The 23,721-nt window shown below is 40.8% G+C and overlaps 2 protein-coding genes across 2 annotated transcripts; both read left to right on the top strand.

Moving 5' to 3' along the window:
• The first annotated feature begins 2,823 nt into the window (after positions 1-2,823).
• Positions 2,824-3,907, top strand: LOC140179280 (uncharacterized). Its single transcript, XM_072217989.1, has 2 exons — positions 2,824-3,022; positions 3,303-3,907. The coding sequence occupies exons 1-2, from the start codon at positions 2,824-2,826 to the stop codon at positions 3,905-3,907; spliced, it is 804 nt and encodes a 267-aa protein (XP_072074090.1).
• Positions 3,908-21,063: 17,156 nt separating this feature from the next.
• Positions 21,064-23,109, top strand: LOC112748676 (uncharacterized). Its single transcript, XM_025796917.1, has 2 exons — positions 21,064-22,138; positions 22,208-23,109. The coding sequence occupies exons 1-2, from the start codon at positions 21,064-21,066 to the stop codon at positions 23,107-23,109; spliced, it is 1,977 nt and encodes a 658-aa protein (XP_025652702.1).
• The last annotated feature ends 612 nt before the right edge of the window (positions 23,110-23,721 follow it).

The following is a 23,721-nucleotide window of genomic DNA, read 5'->3' as shown; positions in this document are numbered from 1 at the left end:
AATATAAAAGAATCTGAAATAGGTCATAACCACTACATACCTACATCACAGGAAATTCGGATTGAACAGTGAAACACGCCACATGATGGAAGGGGACAGAGAAAGGACAGGGCCGCCGTAAAAATTCCCACCTAACTTTTTGTTTCCCAAGATAAAAGAGAGGCAGAGTGACATGAACCCTAGGATGATTTCCTCTTGAGAATGACCACCAATCTTTAAATGAATCTGACAAATCAGACAAAAAAATTTGTTCCCAGGATCCTTTTCCATGAACCCTAATCATACAGGCAGCTATATTAAAGAGAGAGATCAAGAAATAGGTGATAGGCATAATATTGAATAAAAAGATGGAAGAAGACACGGTTTGAATTCGAGGGATAGGGAGCCATTACCAATTGACAACGAAGATGCCTGAAAAGATGATGATTGGACGTTTGTAGCTGCAACTGCCGTTGCTGAGGAAATGGGATGCGATTCGTCAGTTGCCTTGAAGCAAACCGCCGGGCTAACGCTCTTCGTGAGCGTCTGAAGACCGCAACAGAGATCCCAGTCTCTCAGCATCACCGGCATCTCTCCGCTTAGCTCGGTGGGTTAGGGTTTCCAGATGAAGGTTGACAAAAACGATGTTGAAGATACGGCGTTCAGGAGCGAGACATATGCCTTACGGAAATGAGGATTTGGGAGACAGGGAGAGCGATAAACAGAGCGTGAATGGCCAGATATTATCCAGAGTAGGAGGAGTAAGTTGGCTATCTATGAGAAAAAGAAGGGGAAAGTGGGATTTAAGGTTTCAAAAGAAAAAGAGAGAGGACGACACGCGTTGAAGCGAAAGAGAGATAACAGAGGGAGAAGATGAGGGGAGAATGTAACGTGTTTACGTTACTCCTAGTTTCTTTTTTTTTTATTCTGGTTAATTGAGAGAATGACGCGTGGCTTAAAGAGCCACGGCTATTATACAAGTAATAGATAATATGTATAAGTTACTTGTGTAAGAAGTTTTATATATATGTATATGCTTGTTTGCTTTCAAGAAAAAGTATTTCCTTTTTCTTTTCAAAGAAAATAGCGATACGGTTTTGAGTCAAAGGCTCCTATCTTATTATTATATATATGAGAGTCGGCGTAATATCCAGGCTATCAGATTGGCATAGCCAGAAGCGTGATATTCTGATAGTAAAGATATTATAGAGATTGTGCCTAACAAGAAGCTAATTTAGAAAAGATGGTAATCATTATTATATTATTTTATTTCTTATAGTGTTTAATGCTTAATTGAATAAAATTTAACTTTTTGTCAAGAAATTCTACTATAAATGGAAAGCAAAAAAGACAATCTTCCTTTGTTGTTGATTCACTGGTTATCAATTCGGCACAACATTTTGAAGATGTAAACTTATCGACTAGTAAGGTGCACCCACCAAGAGATGACACATAAAGTGGCCAAAATGTTGACCTTTTTGTTGATTATGAACGTACTCTTCCATTATATCAAGAATTTAAGTGAGTAGTTTGCAAAAGATATGAATTATTAGTAATACATCAACATATATGTTTCATCTTTTATAGTTTTTATTGATTGTAGTTGTTAATGCTTATGATGACTCAATGTTGGATGTGGATTTAGAAGATTATTTTATACCATCTTCAGAAACTTTAAACCGTATGTACAAATTTTATCTATACATTTATTTACATCTTTGTGTACATCATGGACTAAATTGTATTGGTATGGCAACTGAGTATCTAAAGAGAGTGCATTCGGCAGGTGTATGGGATATAGGAGATCCTATTTACCAATGACAACACTGTAAAGTATGGATGTGGTCTGATGAAAGGCTTGCTAAATCCAAACAGTCATTGCAACCAAAGTTTTCATTATGTTGTATGGAAGGAAAGATCGAGCTTCCTCTAATTTTTGTGCCTCCTGATGAGCTCATTCAGTTTCATACTGAAGGAGATCAAAGAAGTATTCATTTCCTAAAAAATATAAGGGCATTTAATTCAATGTTTTGTTTTACATCGATGGCCAGAAAAATTGACCGTGGGGTGAACAATGGGACTGCTCCCCCAATTTTTAATCTTGGGGGGGTCAAAACTACCATAGCATTGGTAGCCTACTTCCTCCGGCTAATCTGCGACCAATATTTGCCCAGCTATATATCTATGACACACAAAAAAGATTGATAATCGGATAGGCACACTTCGGTAGTTTCCATGTAACCAGTCAAATATTTTAGTTATTTTTTAACTATGGAAGAGAATAACATAAATTTTATTATGTCTTCTTTTATACAGTTTCAATGAAGCTATAAATGAATGGGATAGGAAAATTGTGGCAATATTAAGAAACATGCTAGACAAATATAATAGTTTGGAAAAGAGTTTTCACTATGCAAGAGATAGGTACGAACAGAAAAATTGCAGAGACATAAAACTTCAGTTGATTAGTAAAAGGACTACAAATGGAAGAACATACAACTTGCCACTACATCTGAAGTGGCTGCATTGATTGTTGGCAACGTTGAACAATTAAGCAAAGATAGAGATATTATTATAGAGAGTCAAACTAGAAAATTCCAACGGATTGATATTTTTCACCCATCTTATTTAGCCTTGTAATATCCATTGTTGTTTCCGTATGGAGAGGATGGGTTTGTTTGGAATTGCAACATCAGATTCTATCTCTTCTAGGTCTACAAAGAAAAAAAAAATAGTCATTTTACGCAATTCTTTGCTTTTCGCCTAAAAAAAAGGACGGGTGAATCTTCCTTAATTATGAAACCAAAGAGATTATTCCAATAGTTTTTGGTAGACGCCTACATAATGGTGGAATCAAAGAGGTTAAAATTCTTTAGGTATAAACAACCACAGTTGAGGGTTGATAAATACAAATGTCTGCATGAAAGTCTTATAAATGGGGATGTAGATGCTACAAGGCTTGGCAAAAGAATCATTCTTCCCATTACTTTTATTCGTGGACCTAGGCACATGATGAATAATTGCAAAGATGCATTTGCAATTTGTATATATGTAGGATATCCTAGCTATTTTATTACTATGACCTGTAACCCTGAATGAGATAAGATAAAGAGAAAAGTGACTCCCATTGGATTGAAGGCAGAAGATCACCCTAATATATTATGTCGAGTTTCCAAAATCAAGCTTGATGGTTTGATTGATGACCTAAAAGAGGAAAAAATCTTTGGCAAAATTTTGGGATGTAAGTCTGTGTCAATGCAACACCTTATTAAAATCTTATGTTGTAGATAATGTTTTACTCATCTGTCTTTTTTAATTTTTAGATGTTTACACTATAGAGTTTCAAAAAAGAGGGCTTCCGCATGCACATATCCTTTTATTCATGAGTAATGAGTTCAAGCCACAAACACCAGGTGACATAGACAAACATATAACAGCCGAGATTTCTGATGAAAATGAAATGCCTAATCTACATGGAGCTGTTCAAAATTACATGGTACATGGTCCATGTGATCCATACAACAAGAATTTACCTTGCATGAAGAATGGATCCTGTTCAAAGTTTCATACCAAAGAGTTTAGGCAGCAAATACTTATTGATAAAGCTGGGTTTTCCAAATATAAGCGTGCTAATAACGGTCGAACTGTGACGAAAAAAGAATGTGTACTAGACAATAAGTTCATTGTTCCGTATAATCCAAAATTTTTGCTCAAGTTCGGGTGCCACATTAATATAGAATACACATGCCAAACAAGTTCTATTAAGTATCTATTTAAGTATGTACACAAGGGCAATGATCGTGTAACAACTACCCTATACAATACTGGTGATTCATTAGAAGCCACACAAGTTGTTGACGAAACTAGGAATTACTACGATTGTAGGTACATTTCGGCATGTGAGGCGATTTGGCATTTATTTGGATAAAAAATCCAAGAGAAAGAATCATTTGTGATTAGACTTCCATTCCATTTGGAAGATGAGCAACCTGTGGTTTATAATGAAACTTCTAATATGAATGATATCATCGAAAGAGTAGTATCTCATAAGTCCATGTTTTTGGGATGAATGGCCGCGAACATGTCATATCCCTATGCTCAAAGTCTGACTTATGCTGAGTTTCCAACCAATGCAAGTCTGTTTGGAAGGACGATGCTTCGAAGTGGTTTCCACGAAAGCAAGGCTTTGCAATTGGAAGGTTGACTCATGTACCTGCAGGTAATGATGAGTTTATATTCAATTTTGTTCTTATTTGTTTGATTATTTAAATTTAAAATCTTAACAGCATGTACCCCACGTCCATTTTATTCGATTTAACTACACTAAAAAATAAATGTTCAAATAACTTTCAACAATTATAATCTAATACTCTATAGATTATACAATTTTATCATTGTTCTCTATTTTTTAAGAAAAAATAATTTTATATGCATGTGTAGCTACATAATAATTGAAATCGTGTAGCCTAATCTATTTAACAACTTAGAAGTGAGGTTTTAACTAACTTTTTTGCAGCAAATACCGAAGAATGTTACCAACGGCTTCTCTTAAATACTCAAAGAGGATGTATGAATTTTCAAGATATAAGAACAATAGGAGAAATAATTCATGCTACTTATAGAGATGCATGCTCCGCTCTTGGACTCTTGCAAGATGACAGAGAATTCATGGATGCAATTAAGGAAGCAAGCTCGTGGGCCTCAGGATCATATGTCAGGAGATTGTTTGTCATTCTACTAACATCCAAAAATATCTCAAGACTAGAACATGTTTGGGATAGATATTGGCACGAACTCTTGAATGATATTTTGTATCAACAAAGTACCATGATGAACATAAGGGGTGAGTTTTTATTAACTGCAATTATAAAAGTCCTTCATGATTGATAATTTTTAAATTAATTGAATTTTTATAGTACAGTATAATATGCAGAGTTAACCATGTCAGATGATAAATTAAGTAGTTGTGATTAATGGATATAGACAAGATCTTACATTCCTGTGGTAAGACCTTGAAAGACTATCCTCCTATGCCATTAGCAACTGAAGTTGATAGTTCTTTGTTAATCGAAATGGTTATTAGGGAAGAACTAAACTTTAACAAGGATGAGTTAAAGAAAAATGCCTCAGACATGTTGGCCATCTGATGGGGAGCAGAAGCTGGTGAATTAAAAATTTATTAAAATAGTTACGTTGCAAGTATAGTTCTTAACTCACCGAAAATCTGCCTATCAATTTAGAAATATATCACAGAGAGTTTAAATTAAAATTACTGGGAGTTTTAAGTCCCAGGTCGTCTCCCAACGAGTTGAAGAAAAGTGTGCTGTTTTATTAATCAGATGTTCCAAGAAGTTGAGCTAAGTAAATTGGAATTTAAATTGAGGAATTTTAAATAATATAAATAAAAGCCTTGACTGGGAATTGATTAATTAGAATCTCTATCATTGATGGAGTGATTTTTAAGATTAATTTATAATTAACGGTTACTCTGTTTGGTTATCCTTTACTAGGTAAGGGAAAGTCAAACAAGTTGGAATGCCAGATCTGTTCACAAGTTGCAACCCACTTAGTTAAAAGGGATTGGCGTTGGTGACAGGATAGCAATCCAACATTTAACCCAACTACAAATTTTTTTCCTTCAATCCTTCCAACTCAAGAGTTCCTTTTAATCAACTCCCCATCAAGTAAGGAAACTACTCACGCATTGTAAATAAAGAATCCATAGCACATGAAAGGGAATTAAAAGAAGACATGATTATTGGAATAGAAATTGAATTAAAAAGAAATAATCCTTACATTAATTAATCATAAAAGCATTCAAATACAAAATTGAACAAAGCAAAGAACATGGAAGAATGAAACCAAGTTAAGAAAACGAACTAGAATGACGAAGTCTTGATGAGGGAAATAACTCTTCTCAATGTTCCAATGCTCAGATCAATTCAAAATTAGAATCCTAAAAACCTGGAGAGAAAAACCTAAGAGAGTAAAACTAGATCTAAAACTACTGAATGAATGTGTGTGTTGTTTCTGCATATTCTCTGACTCTAGTCTGCTGTTCCGGGCCAAAAACTGGACCGAAATAAGGTCCAAAAATCGCCCCCAGCGAATTCTGCAGATTATGCAGATCGCACATGTCACGCGATCGCGTCGTCCATGCGGACGCGTCGCTTGCGCTTTTTCCTCTCCACGCGTTCGCGCCGTCCACGCTACCGCGTCGCTTGCGCTTTCAATCCGCGCGGCCGCGCAAGCCATGCAGCCGCATCACTGCGATTTGCGCTCCTTCGCGCGGTCGCGTGAGCCATGCGACTGCATCACTTCTCGCTGGTTATATCCTCAAATTCTTGTGTTCCTTCCATTTTTGCTAGCTTCCTCTCCAATCTCCATCTCATTCATGCTCTATAAAGTCTGAAACACTTGACACACAGATCACGGCATCGAATGGAATAAAAGAGAATTAAAATTAAATAATTAAAGTCTCTAGGAAGCAATTTCAAACATGTACTAAATTTAGGAAGGAAATCTAAATGCATGCTAAATTGATGAATAAGTGGGTAAGGATCATGACAAAACCACACAATTAAACATAATATAAACTATAAAATAGTGGTTTATCAACCTCCCCACACTTAAACATTAGCATGTCCTCATGCTAAATTGAAGGAGAAACTCATGAAATGCAATGCAATCCTATATATATAAATAAATGCAACTATATGATTATTGTCCACTTGATCAAAAGTAAATAAGCTCTTCAAAACAATTACAAATCAAATTCCACTAATTCTATCATTATACAGTAAGACAGATAAAAGTGCAAGAAGATAGCTTATGAAAGCAGGGAACATGGAAATTCAAGCATTGAACCCTCACTGATGATGTATGTACGCTCTAATCTCTCTAGTGTATAGGGTAATCACTCTATTCTTCTCTAGTCATGTTTTCTAACTTTTGTTTTTCTCCTAACCAATCAACAACAGTTAATATACCAATGCAAACATCATGAGGTCTTTTCAGGGTTGTAAAGGGGCCAGGGTGCAGGTAAGGGTATACATATGGCTAAGTGAGCTTTATAAATTGAATCTTTAATTAACCTAAGCTCTCACCTAATATACATATATTCTATATACTTTTAAATTCATGCCTAGCTACCCATAATTCCCTTTTTCAACCCATACTCATGCTTCAACTTTGTATTTTAATTCTATCATATGTGCATTGATCTTTGAATTCTGAATTTAACATTGGGGTAATTTTGTCCCCTTATTTATTTTTTTATCATCTTTTTTTTTTAATTGAAATAAGTAAAGCTTATCAACGCACATAGATTTTTTATTCTTATAGTTTCACATGAATAGGTATCCAAATTCCCTTTAAATTTTTCATGACACATCCCCTTAACAACTTTTGTTCCCACAATTTCCCATGCTTAACTAGCACACACAATTCTATCTTAAGCTAACCAAAGATTCAATTTGGGATATGCAATTGTTTTTCAGCTTAAGGTTCGTAATGTGGTAAACTATAGAACAAATGGGGTTTTAAAGGCTCAAAGTGGTTAACAAGGGTAATTGAAAAGGGTAAGCTTGATTTGGATAAGTGAGTTTAAACAAATAATGGCTCAATCAAGTGCAAGCATGTAAATATAATAAATATTGGACATATAAGATAAAACAAAATATAGATTACAATCATAGGGAAGTAAACACACAAGAATAAAATAATTATGGTTAAATAATGTAACCATACATAAAGGCTCAAATCTTTCACAGGTTGTGTGTTCTTTAGCTCAAACATCATGTTCCAAATACAACTCAAGAAGATTTATCATAAAAATTTTGAAAAATTAGTGAAATTTTATTCCAAAGATAGATTTTTAAAAGAAACTTATTGTCTTTTCAATCAAGTAGAACATGCATGCAACTATTCTAACCTATGCAATTTATTCTATTCTATAAAGGGAAGAAAATCTAACTAAAATATTCTAATTATTGGTGTACATAGAAGAGAAATTACCTCTGGAAGTCAGGTACTGACCGACCTCCCTACAGTTAAGGCTTTGCACCGTCCTCGGTGCCATCTGTCAGGAACAGGGGTGGGCTGGTAGCAGTATCTCCACAGTTGGGACTATCATGGCTCCCGGTGCTGGTAAAAGAAGTGGAGTCCGGAGTGTCTGAGTCCTTGAATTTTCCCATGATCAGCTCCTTGAGGTATGTGAATCGGCGCTTGTTACGGCGCACTCTCATCTTAGCTTTCAGTTCATGCCGATCCAATTTTTCAAGTATCTGCTGGAGCACTTTCTCAGTTGTAGATGCTTGTGGTGTTGAAGAAGGAATATCTTCAACTGGCTCAGTAGGCTGGCTTGTAGTGGCTGCTGAAAGTTTGAGGTATTTCCCGTTAGGGACATATTGATCATCCCGTGGAAGCATGGCTTTGGTGTTCCCAGCTCTGTAGGAGACTCCGGCTGCTGAGACAAGATCTGAGACCAGGGCGGGAAAAGGTAGGTTGCCCGCGATTTGTACGTGCTCCATGGCATTCCGGATGTGTCTTGAGAGATTCAGAGGTTGGTCTGTAAGGATGCACCATAGTAGAACAGCCATGTCTGCAGTGAAGGAGGACTCATGAGTGCTCGGAAAGACATAATGGGACATGATCTGTGCGCATACGCGAGCCTCCAAGGTAAGTGCGGAAGCCAAGATTTCCTTAGGGCGGGTACGGTGGTATTCGTAGATCCAACGGCTGCCAGGTAATGCGATGACTCCGAGAACGGAGTCCCAGTCAAATTGGTATCTCTGGCACTGAAGGGTGGCTTCTTGAAAAGGGTCCATTCCTGCTCGAATAGGGAGAAGACTCAGAACGTGCTGAATGGCCTCTTCTGTGATGGGGACTTGTTGCTGCCGGACATAAACAGACTGCAGGGTCGGTATGTAGAAGTTGGAGTAGAACTCAACTACCCAAGAGAGATTGACCTGCCTCGGCTGTCTCCGTAAGAAACCCCATTGTCTTCGTTTAATTTGTGGCTCAACAAAGGTGGCAATATTGGACGGGAGGATTAGAAGGTATTCATTGTTATAGTTCCTTTTTGCTAGGATAGGGAACATCTGCTCACAGTAGCGATTGGGAAATCGCACAGCGTCCTTCGCTGGAAAGGCTTTCTCCTTTTCATCAACCTTTATTATCCTCTTAACTCTTTTTGTTGAGGGCTTGACTGCGGTGGAAGAAGGCTCTGCCACTAATGTTCTTTTAATTCCTCTTCTTGCTGGTGGTTTGGAAGTAGCTTTCTCTTTTCCTTTCTTGGTGGCCATCCTGAAAGAAGGGAAGAGAAAGTAAATTAAATTCAAAGAGATATACAGCAAGGAAGAAAACGGAAAAGAGGGTGATGGATGCACATTAAGATATGCTGACATTAACACATGCTCGCGAGTACGTGTGAAAAGCCAACGATGGAAAATAGCTAGTGCATATAAAGACAAATGAATGCAAGGTATTTATTGGCATGCTGGCAAAGGGCATGAGTAGCATAGACCAAGAAATACTTTGTAACAAACCATCACGTTTGTATTGACAATTAAATTCAATTAATAAAATAAGAGGGAGAATTTGTGAAAAGCAAGCATTGAATAGTAGAGTAAAGTAATGTAGAAAAGTGCATAGTGCTATATGGGATTTTTCACAAACACATGGCATGCATGGTAAATAAGATATAAAAAGTATAAAATTGAACATGCAAGCAATTCCTTAAAAATAATAAAAATTGTCAAATAAATTGTAACAAGTCACAAGCATATAATGAGGGATAATGACTCAAAGAATTTCTAGCACCATGTAAAAAGGAAAAGAAAAGGAAAATAAAAATATATATAATATAAGAAGAATGATGGAAGAGAGAAGAAGGAAGAAGAAGGTAAAACCTTGTTAATGGTGGTGAGAGAGATAGAGAGTGAAAGGTGAGATAGAAAGGGGAAGGGAGAAGAAAGAGATAAGGAGGGAAAAGAAAAAGTAGGATTTGGAGGAGAGAAAGATAAGATAATTTGGAAATTTAGGTTGAGCTGTACGGCGCATGCGACGCGGCCGCGTGGGGCGCGCGTTCGCGTGGGTGCGCGTCAGGTAAGAAGACGCGATCGCGTCAGTCACGCGGTCGCGTGACCCGTGTTGCGCTACTGGCACGAGTACAGCCTCGCTCCAGCACAACTCTCTGTTCAATTTATTTGAATAGCCAAAATTGGGTGATGCGATCGCGTGGGTCATGCGATTGCGTGAGTGTGTGTCAGAAAATAGTTGACGCGGCCGCGTCGGTGACGCGGTCGCGTGACAAGGATTGTGCTTCCAGCACCACTCTCGCACAATATAGCATTGTGCACCCTTTTACGTCGAAAATGCAGGGCACGCGGCCGCGTGGGGCACGCGGTCGCATGGGAGGCTATGATTCCAATGCGACGCGAACGCTTCAGGGACGCGGTCGCGTGGGTCGATTTGTGCCATTGGCACGCCTCCAGCCACGCTCCAGCCGGACTTTCTGTTCATTTATTTTTTTTCTCCACCTCCCTTGCGACGCGGACGCATCGCTGATGCGATCGCATCGCGTGGCAAAAAAACCCTTTTCTTTTCTTTTTTTTTTAAAGGAAAGATAAAGACATGTATTTGAAAGAGCACGAAAACACTAATAAAGAGAAGAGTTATTAAAGAAGAAAAAAAACAAAAAGTGAAGAAAAGAACGATCATACCGCGGTGGGTTGTCTCCCACCAAGCACTTTGCTTTTACGTCCGTAAGTTGGACGCTCCAATAGCTCAATCTGCTGCGATGTGGGGGTCTTCCAAGCGGAAGATCTCAAGCTCCTTATTTTTCTGCACCTTCTCACCATGGTATAGCTTCAGGCGTTGTCCATTAACCTTAATAAGTTCAAAGCTTGAAGGATGGCTTAGGTGATAAACTCCGTATGGTTCAGCCTTCTCTATTCTGTATGGACCTTCCCATTTTGATCTCAACTTACCGGGCATGAGCCTCAGTCGAGATTTGTAAAGGAGATCAAAATCTCCAGGTTGGAACTCTCTCTTCTTGATGTTTTGATCATGCACAGCTTTCATCTTTTCCTTGTATATTCTGGAGTTCTCATAAGCTTCCAGGCGAAGGTTCTCCAGTTCCTGCAGTTGCAACTTTCTTCCAGCTCCAGCATTCTCAATTCCCATGTTGCACTCCTTAACTGCCCAGAAGGCTCTGTGTTCTATTTCAATTGGGAGATGACAAGCTTTTCCATAAACCAAGCGGAAGGGACTCATCCCAATGGGTGTCTTGTATGCTGTTCTGTAGGCCCACAGTGCATCTTGTAGTCTGGTGCTCCAGTCTTTTCTATGAGGCTTTACTATCTTTTGCAAGAAACGCTTAATTTCTCTGTTTGACACCTCGGCTTGCCCATTAGTTTGGGGATGGTAAGCTGTTGCAACTTTATGGATTATCCCATGCTTCTTCATCAATCCTGTTAGTCTCTTGTTACAAAAATGGGTGCCTTGATCGCTCACGATCGCTCGTGGTAATCCAAAACGGCATATAATGTGGTTTCTCACAAAGGAAACAACAATGTTAGCATCGTCAGTGCGGGTAGGAATTGCTTCCACCCATTTGGAAACATAATCCACAGCTAACATTATATAAAAATATCCACTAGAATTTGGAAATGGACCCATGAAGTCAATGGCCCATACATCAAAAATTTCACAGAAAAGCATATATTATTGAGGCATCTCATCCCTCTTGGATATGTTACCAAATTTCTGGCATGGGTGACAAGATTTACAAAACTCAGCAGCATCTCTAAAAAGAGTAGGCCACTAGAATCCGCAGTCTAAGATCTTTCTAGCTGTTCTTTGAGGGCCAAAGTGTCCTCCACTCTCAGATGAGTGACAGGCCTCTAAAATGGACTGAAATTCTGATTGAGGCACACAACGTCTAATTATCTGGTCAGCGCCACATCTCCATAAATATGGGTCATCCCATATATAATATTTAGACTCACTTTTCAGCTTGTCTCTTTGATGTTTAGAAAAATGTGGGGGAAATGTGCGGCTAACTAAATAATTAGCAATAGGTGCATACCAAGGGACTACCTCAGATACTGCTTGCAGGTTGTCAAAAGGAAAATTATCATCTATAGGAGTAGAATCATCCTTAATATGTTCAAGGTGACTCAAGTGGTCTGCTACTAAATTTTGATTACCACTCCTATCCTTTATTTCTAAATCAAATTCTTGTAACAGCAGTATCCAACGTATAAGTAGATTTGGATTCCTTTTTAGCTAATAGATACTTTAGAGCTACATGGTCCGAATACACTACTACTCTAGTACCAAGTAAATAAGCCCGGAATTTATCCAGAGCAAAAACAATAGCAAGTAGCTCTTTCTCAGTAGTAGTATAATTGGACTGGGCAGTGTCTAAAGTCTTAGACGCATAGGCAATAACAAAAGGATCCTTACCTTCACGCTGAGCCAGCGCTGCTCCTACTGCATGGTTGGAAGCATCGCACATGATTTCAAATGGCTGGCTCCAGTCTGGTCCTCTCACAATTGGAGCTTGAGTTAGAGCAGTTTTCAGCTTATCAAATGCTTGTTTGCAATCTTCACTGAACTCGAACTCAATGTCCTTCTGCAGTAATCTGGATAAGGGAAGTGCCACCTTACTAAAGTCTTTAATAAATTTCCTGTAGAAACCTGCATGGCCAAGGAACGAACAGACTTCCCTCACAGAAGAGGGGTAAGGTAAACTAGAAATAACATTCACCTTTGCTGGGTCTACAGAAAGGCCATTATTAGATATCACATGTCCTAATACAATCCCTTGTTTTATCATAAAGTGGCATTTTTCGAAATTCAGTACAAGGTTTGTATTAATACATCTATCTAATACTCTAGATAATCCATCTATGCAAAGGGTAAAAGAATCACCATAAACGCTGAAATCGTCCATAAAAACTTCCATACAGTCCTCAGTAAGATCAGAGAAAAGACTCATCATGCACCTTTGGAAAGTAGCTGGTGCATTGCACAGGCCAAAGGGCATTCTCTTATAAGCGTAAGTCCCAAAAGGACATGTAAAAGTAGTCTTTTCCTGATCCCCAGGAGCTATATGAATCTGGAAATAACCTGTGTAACCATCTAGAAAGCAATAATGTGATTTACCTGACAGGCGATCCAGCATTTGATCAATGAATGGAAGTGGATAGTGATCCTTACGAGTAGCTTGGTTGAGATGCCTGTAATCAATGCAGACTCTCCAAGCATTCTGAACTCTAGTTGCTATGAGCTCTCCATGCTCATTCTTCACTGTAGTGACTCCAGACTTCTTGGGCACCACTTGTACTGGGCTTACCCATTCACTGTCTGAAATGGGATATATAATACCGGCCTCTAATAGTCTGGTCACCTCCTTCTTGACAACTTCCAAGATGGTGGGATTCAATCTTCTCTGGGGTTGACGGACAGGTCTTGCTCCCTCTTCTAAAAATATTCTGTGCTCACACACTTGAGGGTTGATTCCCACTATGTCTGCCAAACTCCACCCAATTGCCTTCTTATGCTTCCTTAGCACATCAAGTAACTGCTCTTCTTATTGAGAAGTCAATTCTCTTGCAATAATAACCGGAAGCTTCTGCTCATCCTCGAGATAAGCATATTTGAGATGTGGAGGAAGAGGTTTCAATTCTAACTTTTGATCATGGGCAGGCTCTGGATTATCTGGGGCTTGTGAAAATGGCGAAGTGTCCTCATTGTCAGTTAAGAGGGTCCCCACACTTGGACCTTGTCCAGTGTGCCTCTCTTCAAACTCTTCTTTTTGAACTTCAGCCACACTTTCGTCTATGACATCACACTGGAAGATAGAATGATCTTCTGGGGGGTTGTTAATGACTCCATTCAGATTGAAGATCACTATGCGGCCATCTATTTCAAAGGAGTATGTTCCTGAAAAAGCATCCAATTTGAATTTTGATGTTTTCAGGAATGGTCTTCCAAGTAGGATTGATGATGGCTTATCTGAATCATTATGGGGCATCTCCAAGATATAAAAATCAGTGGAAAATGTGAGCCCTTTAATGTTCACCAAAACATCTTCAGCAACTCCAGCCACTATAATAATGCTTTTATCTACTAACACAAAACGAGCTGCCGACCTTTTTAAGGGAGGGAGTGATAAACCCATATTTCATGAGTTCTTTTGTGCTTAATTAGAGTGATTTATTCAACTCTTCACCTACTTATCCACATTAATTGCATGGTTTTACTTTCCCTTCCTTATTATGTCATGTTGTGAAAAACATGTTTTCTAAGCTTTAAAAATTAATTATTTTAATCACCTTTATTTCCATTCGATGCCGTGATTAGTGTGTTGAGTAGTTTCAGATTTTCTAAGGCAGAATGACTTAAAGGATGGAAAAGGAAACATACAAAAATGGAAGGAGAAAGCAAAACGGAGCTTTAAGGAAACTGGTATTCACGCGATCGCATGGACGACGCGATCGCGTGCCAAGCACAAATCAGCAGCGACGCGGCCGCATGACGCGGTCGCATGACTGACGCGACCGCGTGGCAAGGAAAAGCTCTGAATGACGCGACCGCGTGACCCACGCGGACGCGTGACAGAGGCCACGCACCAGAAATTACAGAATACGCCCCCAGCGAATTTTGAAGCCCTTTTTGGCCCAGATCCAAGTACAGACAGCATAGACCAGAGGTTATAAAGTGTGGGAATGCTTCCATTCAAGGGAGAGCTCGCATATTTTTACCTTTCAATGATTTAGATTTAGTTGAGAGGGAGATCTTCTCTCTCTCTTTTAGGATTTAGGATTTCTTCTTGTTTTAAGAGTAACTCTGGATCCCAGGTTTAATGTTCTTTTAGTATTACTTCTATTTATTTATTCCAACATTTGAATTGATTATTATAATTTGATTTATGAATTCTCTCATGTTACAGACTGTTATTTGAATTAATGATAATTGAGGTATTTTCAGTTTATGATTGTTCTCTTTGACTTAAGTTACCATTGCTTCCCATTTAAGGATATCTTTATTATTATTCCAGCGATTTTACTTTTCCCCTTTTGGTTCTGGTTAAGAATTTAGTAACTCAACAGTTATTAAACTCAACATAATTGATAATCGTTATCTTGCTAATTGAGCTGAACTTAAATAATCACAACCTTTTTTGAGGAAATAATTAGGATTTGAAGGTCAATTTAATTAGTCCCTTGACTTCCCTTTGCCCTGGTGAAGGTTGACCAAGTAGAGTTTAGATTCAACTTTCATTATTGTTGAGAGAGATAACTAAGTTGGACCTCTAATTTTTCTACCTTGCTAAAAGCTGCTTTACAGTTATTATTTATTCTTAATTGCCATTTAATTCACTCGTCATTTAAATTACTTGCTTCTCACCTTCTAAACCCCGATTACAACCTTTATAGCCAATAATAAGAATACACCTCCTCACAGTTCCTTGAGAAGACGACCCGAGGTTTGAATACTCGGTTAACAATTTTTAAAGGGGTTTGTTACTTGTGACACCCAACACGTTTGCACGAAGGGATTTTTGCCAGTTTAGAAACTATATCTACAACGCAACCGTTTCTATGAATTTCTTTACTGGTAGAAAACCCGACGTCAGGGAGCCTCAAAACATCATATATGGACAAAGGCATTATACTGACACATGCTCCTAAATCACACATGAAATCATAAATTACTACACCACCAATAGTACAACTAACTATGCAAGGACCTGGATCACTACATTTTTCAGGTAATCCTCCCATTAAAGCAGATATAGAACTACCTAAAGGAATAGTTTCTAATTTATTAATCTTGTCTTTATGGATACATAAGTCTTTTAGAAACTTTGCATATTTAGGTACCTGCTGAATAACATCAAAAAGGGGGACAGTTACCTCGACCTTTTTGAATATCTCTACCATTTTAGGATCAGGTTCCAGCTGCTTCCTGGGCTTCCTTGCAAGCTGTGGAAATGGAATGGGAACAGTGGTTTCTGTGGTGCCTGCGCCTTTTGGTGCTTCTTCTTGTGGTTGAGCTATCTCTTCTTCAGCTATGTCCTGTATATCCTCTTCCTCTTCAACATCTTCGATTTCCACCACCTCTTCAGCTGAGGCATATTTTGGTGAGCTTGGTTCCTCCTTATTACTCTCCTGCAGTGTAGTTCCAGACCTTAGGGTGATGGCATTAATGCCTCCCTTTGGATTGGGTAATGGTTGAAAGGGGATTCCAGTGGTGCTTAAAGGTTGGTTACTGGAATTTTGTGCTGAACCAAGCTGTGTCATAAAAGCTTGCAGAGTAGAGGTGAGACCATTCAGACTGGCGTTAATACTGTTCACGATGGTACTTTCCATGGCCAGTTGTCTTTTCTCAAAAGCTTGTAATAAATCTTCATTAGAAGATACAGAAGAATAAGTAAATTGAGAGGGTTGCTGCTGATTGTTCGGTGATCCTTGGTTTTGCCTCAGGTGAGGTGCTCGGTAAGGTTGATTTTGCTGCCTGTTGTTGTTATTATTCCACCTCTGATTTTCCTGATTATCTCTACCTCCCCTGTTATTGTTGTCCCTCCAATTCTGGTTTGAATTGTCCTGCCATCCATGGTTATTATTTCCACCTTGATTGTACCCTTGGTTGGGGCGGTCATAGAAGTTGTGAGTGGATGCCACCATGTTGTCTTCTTGTTGGAGCTGCGGGCATTCATCAGTGTAATGGCTGTAATCAGCACAAATTCCGCAAATTCTTTGTGGGACTAGTTGTTGGTTTTGCTGCGGTTGAGTTTGCTGAGCTTGTTGATTCAACTGCATTTGCTTCAACAGGTTGGTCATCTCACAGATGCTTTGAGTTATAGCAGCAGTCTCTCTACCAGAAGATACTTCTGCAACGGCTTTTGAATGGCCTTGCTTCTGTCTGTGGTTCCGAGTAGATTCAGCTAAATCACTAATCAATTGCCAAGCTTCATCAGTGGTCTTGTACTTCTTCATAGACCCATTGCTGGCACTTTCCAATGTGGTCTTATCGTGGGGCCTCATACCTTGTGTGATATAGCTAAGTAGCACGATCTTGTCAATCATGTGGTGGGGGCATGCTTCCAGAAGATTATTGAAGCGCTCCCAGTATTCGAAGAGAGTCTCATTGTCATCCTGAACAATTGTAGAGATATCCTTCCTCAGTTTATTAGTAACTTCAGATGGAAAGAATTTCTCCAGAAACTCCTTTCTGAGTATATCCCAGTTGGATACATTTGCTATAGGTTGAGTGTAGTACCACTCTCTTGCTTTTCCCTCAAGAGAGAATGGAAAAGCTTTCAGCAGAATTGAAGTTTCATCAGTGCCATCATGCCTGACCGTAGAACAGGCTACCTGGAAATCTCTCAAGTGCTTGATAGGCTCTTGAGCAGGTAGGCCATGAAACTTGGGCATCAAATTTAACAGTGCGGTCTTTATTTCAAAATCTGTAGCTACTGCTGGATGATGCGCTTGAAATGGTTGCATTGTAAAATCAGGAGCTCCTTCCTTCCTCCTGGCCATGTTTTCTGCACGTAAAACAACCGAATCAGTAGAACGGGGGCTGGTTTCTTCCTCAGATTCACTTTCAGATCCGCCCTCAGAGCGGGCTAACCTACGCTGTTCTCGCCTTATTCGTGAAATTGTTCTTTCAATTTTAGGATCGAATATTAGCAAGCACGGATCAGGAAGCGAACGTGTCATTTGACGGAAGAAACATGCAGCTCATAGTAGCAAAATTAAATAAAATGAAAATAAATAAATTCTAATTAATAAAATTAGCACTCTATTGCAACTCCCCGGCAACGGCGCCAAAAATTGATGGGGAGTAGAAGCTGGTGAATTAAAAATTTATTAAAATGGTTACGTTGCAAGTATAGTTCTTAACTCACCGAAAATCTGCCTATCAATTTAGAAATATGTCACAGAGAGTTTAAATTAAAATTACTGGGAGTTTTAAGTCTCAGGTCGTCTCCCAACGAGTTGCAGAAAAGTGTACTGTTTTATTAATCAGATGTTCCAAGAAGTTGAGCTAAGTAAATTGGAATTTAAATTGAGGAATTTTAAATAATATAAATAAAAGCCTTGACTGGAAATTGATTAATTAGAATCTCTATCATTGATGGAGTGATTTTTAAGATTAATTTATAATTAACGGTTACTCTGTTTCGTTATCCTTTACTAGGTAAGGGAAAGTCAAACAAGTTGGAATGCCAGATCTGTTCACAAGTTGCAACCCACTTAGTTAAAAGGGATTGGCGTTGGTGACAGGATAGCAATCCAACATTTAACCCAACTACAAATTTTTTTCCTTCAATCCTTCCAACTCAAGAGTTCCTTTTAATCAACTCCCCATCAAGTAAGGAAACTACTCACGCATTGTAAATAAAGAATCCATAGCACATGAAAGGAAATTAAAAGAAGACATGATTATTGGAATTGAAATTGAATTAAAAAGAAATAATCCTTGCATTAATTAATCATAAAAGCATTCAAATACAAAATTGAACAAAGCAAAGAACATGGAAGAATGAAACCAAGTTAAGAAAACGAACTAGAATGACGAAGTCTTGATGAGGGAAATAACTCTTCTCAATGTTCCAATGCTCAGATCAATTCAAAATTAGAATCCTAAAAACCTGGAGAGAAAAACCTAAGAGAGTAAAACTAGATCTAAAACTACTGAATGAATGTGTGTGTTGTTTCTGCATATTCTCTGACTCTAGTCTGCTGTTCCGGGCCAAAAACTGGGCCGAAATAAGGTCCAAAAATCGCCCCCAGCGAATTCTGCAGATTATGCAGATCGCACATGTCACGCGATCGCGTCGTCCATGCGGACGCGTCGCTTGCGCTTTTTCCTCTCCACGCGTTCGCACCGTCCACGTTACCGCGTCGCTTGCGCTTTCCAATCCGCGCGGCCGCACAAGCCATGCGGCCACGTCACTGCGATTTGCGCTCCTTTGCGCGGTCGCGTGAGCCATGCGACCGCGTCACTTCTCGCTGGTTATCTCCTCAAATTCTTGTGTTCCTTCCATTTTTGCTAGCTTCCTCTCCAATCTCCATCTCATTCATGCCCTATAAAGCCTAAAACACTTGACACACAGATCACGGCATCAAATGGAATAAAAGAGAATTAAAATTAAATAATTAAAGTCTCTAGGAAGCAATTTCAAACATGTACTAAATTTAGGAAGGAAATCTAAATGCATGCTAAATTGATGAATAAGTGGGTAAGGATCATGACAAAACCACACAATTAAACATAATATAAACTATAAAATAGTGGTTTATCACCATCGCAACACCTGAACAGAAACATGCATTTGATAAAATTGTTACAGTTGTGTATTATGAGGAAGGGGTTTTTTCTTTGTGTATGATCATGGGGTATTGGAATTTCTCTTGAACCTTATGTCTGCTGAAATTCATTTAAAGGGTGATATTGTATTAAACCTTGCTTCAAGTGGCATTACATCTTTACTTCTTCCTAATGGAAGAACGGCACACCCAAGGTTCAAAATACCACTGAATATAACTGAAGATTCAGTATGTAATATCAAACATGGTTTCCCTTAATAAATGCTACTATTGAAAGCCAAACTTATAATTTGGGATGAGGCTTCAATGGTTAGTGGGTACAGCTATGAAGCACTTGATAAATGCTTGGGTGATATCATGAGGTTTTTCTCCAATGTATAACAAAAATTTGTCCTTTGGAGGAAAAGTGGTTGTACTAGGTGGATACTTTAGACAAATTTTTCCTATCATTTCACAAGAATCGAGACAAGATATCTTTCATTCAACCATGAATTTGTCTTACTTTTGAAAATTTTGTCAAGTGCTCAAACTAACAAAAAACATGAGACTCTCTATAGGGACAACTTCTTTAGATTAAGATGAGACAAAGCAATTTGGTGAGTGGTTATTGAAAGTTGGTGATGGTTTAATATGTAACAATATAAATGGCGAATATGAGATATGTCTTCTAGGAGATATTGTTATTCCTTATTCGGAGCAGGCATTTGATGAGTTGGTTCATTTGTCTTATCCAAATATTTTGGAAAACATGTCTTCAAAGGATTTTTTTAAAGCAAGAACTATTTTGGCTCCTACGTTGGACATCGTTGAAGAGGTCAACAACCATCTAATGGCTATCATCCCTCGAAGAGAAAAATTATATCTTAGTTCGGATTCAATTTGTGTGGATGAAGAAAATATAGAGAGTCAACTAGATCTCTATAGTCCTGAATTATTGAATAGCATAAATTGCTCTAGTTTGCCTCCACATAAATTAATACTCAAGGTTGGTGTTTCGGTGATGTTATTAAGGAATATTGACTAATCTAGTAGTTTTTGTAATGGTACAAGGCTATAAATTAGGAAGCTTGGAAATCATGTAGAATGTGAAGTCTTAATAGTAACAACATTGGTCATGTTACGGCCTGGCCCAGAATCCCTGCGGGTCGGTCCGACCCGAACACCACCCGGTCCGGATATACGCCCCGCAACCGACCCGGACACGCGTCCAAGACAGCTCATGTGCAGCTGTGGGACAACGTCCCTAGAAACATGGGCCTGTTCTCATCGGGCCCACCTCTGACAGGTATATAAGGGGAAGACTTGCTCTTCCCCCAAGGTACGTCACATATCACACTACCTCTTCCGCCTGCACATTTACTGACAAGAGCGTCGGAGTGTCCTTGCAGGTGGCACCCCCCCTTTTTCCACACGAAGTACTCGGGACCTCGCGTATCGCTGACCGGCAGTCCACGACTTGACGAGCCCCTGCCATCATCCCGGATCTCAACCCGAACCGTCCGGTAACCGACCAACCGAACATTGGCGCCGTCTGTGGGGACTCGTCCATGGACTTCGTGCTAGTCGAAACGGAGGCAAGCCGCGAGGCCGTACCCGGAGGTGACGCCGCCGGGACGGGAACCCGACAACATCTGAGATCCCCCCGAGGGACGCAACCCAGGCGCACGAGAGACGCCCCTTCGGGGGGACTGGCGACAACCACGCCAGAATAACGCAAGAGTTACGCCATAGAATGCAAGACTTAGAGCGCCGGTTAGCAGACAGAGAACGCGATCAGCGCACCCCAGAGCAGAGTCACTCCCGATCTCGCTCCAGGAGTCGCTCCAGACGTACGCCTAGCCCCTATGCAGAATCTGAAAGCGCCGATGAAAGGGGGCACGCGAGAAGACATCGTGACCCTGTCATTTACGCCAGACGTGAAAGGCGACATACCATGAACCGCGGGGACGAGGACACTCGTCGGGAAAGCGACGAGGGAAGAACGACGAGAACACGGGGACCCGTTATAATGGGAGCGACCCCATTCCACCGTTCCATACTCGAGGTCCGGCTGCCAAAATATTTTGACAAGCCAACGGACATGAGATATGATGGAATGCAAGACCCCCTGGAGCACCTGACGGCCTTCGAGGCCAGGATGAACTTAGAAGGAGTAGGAGATGAGGTAAGGTGTCGCGCCTTCCCGGTCACCCTGGCGGGACCTGCAATACGGTGGTTCAATAACCTCCTGCAAGGCTCGGTGACCCAGTTCTCCGACATCAGCCATGCCTTCCTGGCTCAGTTCACAACCAGGATCGCCAAAGCCAAGCACCCGATCAACTTGCTAGGGGTGACCCAAAGAACCGGGGAGCCGACCAGGAAGTACTTGGATCGCTTCAATGATGACTACTTGGAAATCGATGGGTTGACGGACTCGGTAGCGAGTCTATGTTTGACAAATGGGCTCCTAAATGAGGACTTCAGGAAGTACCTTACCACGAGACCAGTTTGGACAATGCAGGAGATCCAGTGCGTGGCTAAGGAGTACATTAACGACGAGGAAGTCAGCCGGGTCGTGGCTGCCAATAAACGACAACCCCCCTACAACCAAACTTGGCACTACGATGGTGGAGAAAGACAAAAGGAACACGCCAGGGACGGCGGTTCGAGCAAGACGACAAAACTATTTTCCCAAGTCGGGAAATTCACCAACTACACCCTCCTCACGGCACCGATCACGGAGGTCTACCAACAGATAGCCGAGAAAGGGATTCTGTCGAGGCCCCGACCCGTGAAGAACAGGACGGGGGGAAACAAGAACCTCTACTGTGAATATCACAAGGGGTACGGGCACAAGACCCAAGACTGCTTCGACCTAAAGGATGCCCTGGAGTAAGCAATCAGGGACGGAAAGCTTGCTGACTTCTCCCACCTCATAAGGGAACCAAGGAGACGAAATCAGGATCACGAGGGTGAGGACAGGCCCCGGGCAACAAGACGATGTCAAGAACCAGAGGGAGAAAACCACGGTCTCACGCCGGTAAATGTGGTAACAGCGAGAAACTCCGCCCCGAGGTCGAAATCGGCACAGAAGAAAGACGCCAAGGTCCTGGCGCTCTCCTCCTCATCTGCTAGGAGTTCCCGGGGACACCCATACATCTCTTTCGGCCCTGAGGACCAATGGTTCGACGAGGTACCGGAAAGTCCTCCCATGGTTATTACGGCCAGAGTCGGAACCGGACTCGTCAAACGGATCCTAGTGGACACGGGGGCAGACTCGAACATCATGTTTCGCAACGTCTTCGACGCCTTGGGACTGCGTGATACCGACCTGGCGACCCACCAGCACGGTGTGGTAGGGTTGGGTGATCACTTTATCAAGCCAGATGGGATCATCTCCCTACCGACCTCCCTAGGACAAGGACAGAGGCGGAGGACGGTAATGGCCGATTTTGTTGTCTTACGAGATTCCACTGCTTACAATATCATCTTGGGGAGAAAAACCATCAATGACCTTGGGGCAGCGATTAGCACGAAGTTGCTCATAATGAAGTTTGTCACGGATGACGGATCCGTGGGATCCATCAGAGGGGATTTGAAAACGGCAGTCGCTTGCGATTACGCCAGTCTCTCTCTTAGGAAAAAATCCAAAGAGGCATCTGGGGTCTTCCTCACCGACCTAGACGCCAGGATAGATGACAAGCCCAGACCTGAGCCGGAAGGGGATTTGGAAAAATTTAGGGTCGGTGATGGGGACGAGAAGTTCACGTTCATAAACAGAAACCTTCCCCATGAATAAAAGGAGCCTTTGATGGAGATGATCAGAGCCAATGCTGACCTCTTCGCTTGGACGCCAGCCGACATGCCAGGCATAGATCCCCAGCTCATGTCACACCATCTGGCCGTCAAACCAGAAGCCAAGCCAGTGGCCCAGAGGAAAAGAAAGATGTCACAGGAAAGGGCAGAGGAGGTGGCCAGGCAGGCGGCCAGCCTCCTTGAAGCAGGGTTCATCCGGGAACTGGACTACTCGACCTGGCTGTCGAACGTAGTTTTGGTGAAAAAAACACAATGGGAGGTGGAGAATGTGTGTAGACTACTCTGACCTCAATAAGGCATGTCCCAAGGACTGCTATCCCCTGCCCAACATTGACGCACTTGTCGACGCAGTGGCGGGGTACCGGTATCTGAGCTTCATGGACGCCTACTCTGGGTACAACCAGATACCGATGCACCGACCCGACGAGGAAAAAACGGCGTTCATAATGCCAGGAGGGACTTATTGCTACAAAGTAATGCCATTTGGTCTGAAAAACGCTGGCGCCACGTACCAGAGATTGATGAACAAGATATTCAGTGAGCTTATAGGCAAGACAGTGGAAGTCTACGTGGACGACATCCTCGCAAAAACCAC

The sequence above is a fragment of the Arachis hypogaea genome, chromosome 15 (genome assembly GCF_003086295.3).
Source record: "Arachis hypogaea cultivar Tifrunner chromosome 15, arahy.Tifrunner.gnm2.J5K5, whole genome shotgun sequence".
Lineage (NCBI taxonomy): Eukaryota > Viridiplantae > Streptophyta > Magnoliopsida > Fabales > Fabaceae > Arachis > Arachis hypogaea.
This window is presented reverse-complemented; position numbering and strand designations above follow the sequence as displayed.